This window comes from Lacerta agilis, chromosome 2 (genome assembly GCF_009819535.1).
Source record: "Lacerta agilis isolate rLacAgi1 chromosome 2, rLacAgi1.pri, whole genome shotgun sequence".
Taxonomy (NCBI): Eukaryota; Metazoa; Chordata; class Lepidosauria; order Squamata; family Lacertidae; genus Lacerta; species Lacerta agilis.
The window spans coordinates 107,731,544-107,737,959 of record NC_046313.1 but is presented as its reverse complement, the minus strand read 5'-3'; the positions used below and the strand labels follow the sequence as shown (position 1 = coordinate 107,737,959).

The window sequence follows — 6,416 nt, the reverse complement described above, 5'->3', positions numbered from 1 at the left end:
TAGGCTGAATAACTGATGTTTTATTGCTGGTGTTTTGCAATATTCATTTCATACTTTTTATGTTAAATCTATTTACGGTCATGAAACTTGTGTTTTGCTGTAGCTCTAGCTCAGAAACGATCCGTTCATTCATTTCAAGGAGTCAAAAAGGGTGGGTGGTTTTTCTTTAAATTAAATAGTATCTCAGTTTTATTTCTTGGACTCATTTAAAGGTTACACAACCAACTTATAATAACAGTTGCAGTTTCTCCGCAATGTGCAAAAAAAGGAGAATACAGCAAAATAAATATCCACATAAATAAATAAATAAATAAATCAGCAACATTGTTTGTTTTTAAAAAATCACATCACAAGGTATTATTTCCCTTTTGATATCGCCGCTTTTGTGGCAACACGTGCAAGATTTCAACATGAAATACGCTATGTGCCACGAGAGTGGGCAAAATCATAACAGCTCAGGTACTCTGGTGTCAGATTACATCTTCGATGTAAACATTACCAACAAAGAGAATTTTTATCCTCTCTTTCTCGGTAAACTGGGAGAGGATTTTGCCCGCAGGGCCACCCTCCCGTAAAATTCAGGAGCAGTCCATGTAACATACATAATTACACCGGTATATTCAATTACTAACAGATATACATGGTATATATATATACAGCTGATCCGAGTTTCTGGAGCTGGGTTCAAAGGAGCACAATTCCCCTTATTTTTGGTATTCACTTACAGCTCACAGAACCACTTCTCTCTCCCTTTCTCTCTCTCACACACACACACACACACACACAAGCACACTCACAAACCCACACCCTTGGTTCTACTGGATTATCTATATTTCATCTTTTTTTCTGAATTGGTGTGACGAAAGAAGCACGCATCCCACAGACTTTCAGACTTCCAACCACACTCGCCCACTGGCTATATAAATATAAATATAAATAAATAAATAAATAAATAAATAAATAGGGTTGATTAAAAATAAACAACAACAACAACAACAACAACAACAACAACAACAACAGGTAACACTGTGTCCTATCTTTCCATAGCAGAAGTAACCTCCTTCACTGGGGTGCCAATTCAGGGTTCAGTCTCTTGTTTCTCATCCTCAAATTTGTATTTTGAATGGCGGAGGCCGGAGTAGGAGGAGCAAGTGAGTTGTAACTATGGCACAGAAGGAGAGTCTTTATTTCTTTTTTTCTTTACTCCATGGCAACGATCCCAAAGTATATCTGTCCCTGTTGGGCGAAGTCCAGATACTGAGGTGATTCGGTTTTGGACCACAGGCGGTCCCCTTTGTTCAACCTGAAGACAGCCCCCTGGTAAATGGATTCGAACCACAAACTCTTGTGGCCCTGGGCGCTTCTTCCGCGCTCGCAAGCGGACTTGATGGACTTCAGCAATTCCACGTTCTTGTTGAACTGCGAGGAAAACCACGAGATGGTGTGGCTGAGCAGCAAAGGGGATTCCGGGCAGGTGTCGCTATGGAACATGACCTGGGAGTAGACGAAATAGAGTCCGGTCGAAGGCACCACAAGGGAGTTGTCGCTTTTGTCCAGCTTCATGCCGTTCTCAAGTATGGAGGGCGCCACGTCTGTGGTCCAGAACAATTGCTGGCCGTGTGCTCGGGAAGCTGCAGAAGGAGGAGGAAACCAGTCAGCATCAAAGGTTCGTCGACATGTGCTAAGATGCTTCAGCCTACAAAGTTTCAGTGTTAGTCCCCTGAGGGCAACTTTGGTTTGACCTAGCGCTTTGGTGGAGCGGAGAGCAGAAGTCCAATCCTTGCAATGACAGGCCATTGGGCAAAACCACATTAACCTGTGAGTGTGAGTGTGTGTGTGTGTGTGTGGCCCCACAAAACTCTGGCAGCAACTACATGGGAGAAAGGCCAAGCTTTGGTGTCTCAGAGAGGCTTAACGGAATGCTAAGTGTCCCTATTTTCCAGGGACAGTCCCGGATTTACAGAAGCCGTTCCAATTTCTGATTTGATCCCGGAATGTCACGCTTTTCCATGGGATGTCCTCAGTGCTATTTTTCTAGAAACGAGGTACCAGAACTCACCACGAACCCCTCCTTTGTCCTCTTGGAACGACAATGGCGCCCACCTGAGAGCTACCAGAACTGAGTTCTGGTGAGTTCCAATTGAAAAAAAAGCCCTGGGTGTCCCTATCTTCATTGGAGAAATGTTGGAGGGTATGGTATGACGTCCCCATTTCCACCAAAGAAATGTAGGAGGGTATGGAATAGGACACCCCCCCCATTTTCATCAGAGAAATGCTGGAGGGTATGGAATAGGATGTCCCTGTTTGGTGGATATGTTTCAGTGCCTGATTTTGCAGGAGGCCTGGATTAACTGATGAGTCAGGCTGTGGGGAACCCAGATTCAAATGGAAGTTCAATGGCTAAGTTTCGACCAGCCATCACCTGTTATCCTAACCCAACTGGGCCAATATTTTAAAGCACTTCATATGCTCAACAACTCTGTGATCATTTGCTCGCAACAAACCCCTTTCAAGCAGCTTAGAAAATCCCTCTCACCTAGGGCATGGGCAGCTGGTTTCCTGGACATCAAGGCTTGCACTTTCATTGTCTGTGGCAACCCTCCTGCAAAGACAAAAAGAGGACAGGTGGTGAGACAATGCATCTTCTCAACTTCCTTGCTTTAAGGATCCCACACGGGGCTGGGCTAACCTGCTACTGCAGCTACAGGTAGGTAGCCGTGTTGGTCTGCCATAGTCGAAACAAAATAAAAAAAATTCTTTCCAGTAGCACCTTAGAGACCAACTGAGTTTGTTCTTGGTATGGGAGATTGACATTCCATAAAAGATCTCAAAGTAGCTGTCTTAATACAAAGAAATTTCAGAAATAGACTGGAAAGAGAAGTGGCTGAATTGCAACTAATCACCAAACTTAAAACTATGGAGAAGCCTGGTCTGAACAAAGACATTGGATTCTTATCTCATTATACATGACAAAGCTATCTTTAGCCATCTCACCCCTTGCCTTTCCCTGCAAGACTAATTGCAGCCGTCAACAGGTTTTCCACACCTATCAGCTGATCACCCATTCCCACCTTCTGAGTAATACCCCTCCCCACTCCCTCACTATATTTAAGGATCTGGTGACTTCTGTTTCAGTGTATCTGAAGAAGTGTGCATGCACACGAAAGCTCATACCAAGAACAAACTCAGTTGGTCTCTAAGGTGCTACTGGAAAGAATTTTTTTTATTTTGTTTCTGCTACTGCAGCATTTTCAGTTGGTTGGAGAACCAGCATTTTAGGCACTTGCAGTACTGATGGTCTAGCCCTGGGGGACCTCAGGCTTGTGGGATCGAATGTGCATTTGACTACAACCCCAAGACCCAGCAAGTGTAACATGGTGCAAAAGGCATATGATAAGCACATGGTGCCTCTCTGAGCAGTTGCCAAACGTGGACATTGGTTTTGAGAATCAGAGAGGCTGCTGTACACAGCATATGCTGAAAGCACATGGCAATCCTCCTAAGACTCCTGAGAACTGTACTTTGTTAAAGGGGGCAAGGATTGTAGCTTTTTAAGAGTAAACTACAGTCCCCATGATCCTTTGGGGGGAAGCCATGTGCTTTAAAACTGAGCCAAAGTCCTTGCACCCCGAAATCCATTGCCCTGACAGAATGGGGAGGTTTCTCTTAAGAAAAAAAAAATTGCCGTTAGGAAGAACTTACCAGAAAATGGGCTTCCGTTTTCCTTAGAGTCCTGGACAAAGAAAGAAATGGGGAAACAGGGTAAATACATTTGTAGCAACAACAATGAACAATATAGTGAGTGATAGTGCAAAATGAGCAGGAGCTAGAAAAGTCCGATATGTCGGAGGCATGTTTGGGGTGTAAGATTAACACAGCTTTCCAAATAGGCAGAACTACAGAGTAAAAAAGAGCTAAGTGCACATTAACTACCCTGCAGAGATGCAACGGGCACATGTTTGGTGATAAGCCCCAGAGGTGGTGGTGGGCTGAGTTCAAGCAGATCACCAATTGTAACCATTTTTTTTTATTTAATTAAATTCGAATATCATAATCTTGGTTATTATTATTTTTAATTCGCCGTGGGATCCTTAATTTTAAAAGCCCTTAACTTTTAAAACTTTTAGAAGGCAACGGCGCTCCTAATCAACTTGACGCATTCAGTGTGTCCCTAAATCTTTCAGCACCCATCAATGGACTTGTTGGGGAGGGGGACCAACTCGAATTAAAATAGCGCGAATTCATTGGTCGTTGTGGTGGTGATTGCCAACAACTCTGAGCTATTTATTTTATTTTTCATTCGTTTATTTTAATCCATTTGTATCTCCTCTTTTCATCATTCAGTGACGGTGATAAGCATTCCCTCCCTTCTCTGGGGATTTAGAACGTCTTCGCAAATTTCATGCAAACCCAGCGAATATTTTTACTAAAGAAGACCGACCAACCCCTGATCTCTTTCCACCTCTCCCGCACACACACAGAGAGAGAGACGCGCAGAGATACGAATGTCCCTTACCTGGGATTCGGACTGCTTGAAAGCGCCAAATTGCAAAAGCGCAAAGACGAAGGTGGCGCCCAGCAGCAGCAGGAGGGAACAGATGCTGAGGCATTTCCAGCGGTTTTCTTCCTGCGGCTTTTCGCGCACCACGACCACGTTGCTCCCTTTCTCCACGTCGTACACCAAATGCTCGGAGCTCATGGCTGGCCGGTGCGTTTCGGTCAAGAGATGCGCTGCTGCTGCCGCCGTCGCTTGGCACGAGGTGGAAGGATCCAGGAAGGGTTTCAAATCAACAGGTGGAAAGCGACGGGCAATTTTTTTTTTCGCCAGGCGGATTTCAGCCACGAGTTTAGATCAAAAAGAGGCAAAAGCAGCTGATTCAAGAGGCGCTTTCGCGAGGCAACCTAGCGAGCGGACTTTTGCCAAAAGCTACACCCGTTCGGAGGGTTCTGCCAGCTAAGGAAAAAATAGTTGTCGCAGCAGGTGTGTGTGTCGCTCCTGCTCTTCTGTGGCTTGAGTTCGCTTTGTGAATGAGCGCCGGTTCCTCTCTGCGTGTCTGCCTGCCTCCTTCGACCCTCCTTTACTTCCTCTGGAGCTTGTTGGAGAGGAGAGCGAGTACTTCAGGGCTGCTGCTGGCTCTGCCTTTTAAACTCTTTCTGGGACAGCCATTCAAACTTCCCCGCCCGCCCACAGAGCGAGGCTCCCAAGAGGAAGAGGAAAAAGGCTGTAACAGAGAGAGGAAACTGGTAATAGGAAGCCAGCTGCTTAAAGGGGCATCCCCCAAAAAAGGCTCTCTGTGGCAGCAGCGTGGTGTTGGTGCTGGCAGGGGGCGGGTGTCATATGGGCCACCTGGGCCCCGGGGCCTCCGATTCCAAAGGGGGCCTCGGTCAGCATATTCACAATCGCTCACCATTAGTTAAATGTAAATACTTAAATTGAGAGCACCATGGACTGCAAGAAGATCAAACCTATCCATTCTCAAGGAAATCGGCCCTGAGTGCTCACTAGAAGGACAGATCCTGAAGTTGAGGCTCCAGTACTTTGGCCACCTCATGAGAACAGAAGACTCCCTGGAAAAGACCCTGATGTTGGGAAAGATGGAGGGCACAAGGAGAAGGGGACGACAGAGGATGAGATGGTTGGACAGTATTCTCGAAGCTACTAACATGAGTTTGGCCAAACTGCGGGAGGCAGTGAAGGATAGGCGTGCCTGGCGTGCTCTGGTCCATGGGGTCACAAAGAGTCGGACACGACTGAACGACTGAACAACAACAACTTAAAATAATCCTTTCCCCTATGTATTTTTTAAAAAGCACTATTGTATAGTATATCTATATTTTCCATTTTGTCTTTATATGCAGATACAGTTCAAGCCTTGAAATAAAATTATTTGTCAGCATGACTTTTGTGAAAATTATTTATATACTTACTTATTTATAAGACTTTGGAGATCCACAGGGTAAAAAAGGGGGGGCACATTATCTACCTGGTCCGGGCCTCTGCCTGGCTCTGCAAGGGCCTGGGTGCTGGTGATTTGAAGTGAAGGGTAGGACCCCTACACACACACACACACACAACACCCTGGCTTCCAGCCAGGATAGGCAGTACTAGCTTAGAGAGAAAACAGCTCGACTTGGTGTTTAGCAGATTCCCGTGTTCAAGGAGCAAACTGTTTTGCCCTACCATTGAGAGAATGGTGTTAGCTACAAACCACACATTAACATTATCATCATCATCATCAGCCACAAGGTCCCAGGACAGGTTGCAAATAATAATAATAATAATAATAATAATAATAATAATAATAATAATAATAACAACAACAACAGTATTGTAATTATTTAAAACAAGGCCAGAGGCAAAGAGGTGGGTCTTCAGCATTTCGCAACAGAGAGGTGCCACATGCATCTCTGTGGGG

The 6,416-nt window shown here is 45.1% G+C and overlaps 1 protein-coding gene across 1 annotated transcript; it reads right to left on the bottom strand.

Moving 5' to 3' along the window:
* Nucleotides 1-1,036: 1,036 nt before the first annotated feature.
* TNF (tumor necrosis factor) lies at nucleotides 1,037-4,732 on the bottom strand. Its single transcript, XM_033142592.1, has 5 exons — nucleotides 4,517-4,732; nucleotides 3,703-3,733; nucleotides 3,072-3,074; nucleotides 2,537-2,602; nucleotides 1,037-1,631 (listed from the first exon to the last, which is right to left on the bottom strand). The coding sequence occupies exons 1-5, from the start codon at nucleotides 4,697-4,699 to the stop codon at nucleotides 1,201-1,203; spliced, it is 714 nt and encodes a 237-aa protein (XP_032998483.1). The 5' UTR covers nucleotides 4,700-4,732; the 3' UTR covers nucleotides 1,037-1,200.
* Between the last annotated feature and the right edge of the window lie 1,684 nt (nucleotides 4,733-6,416).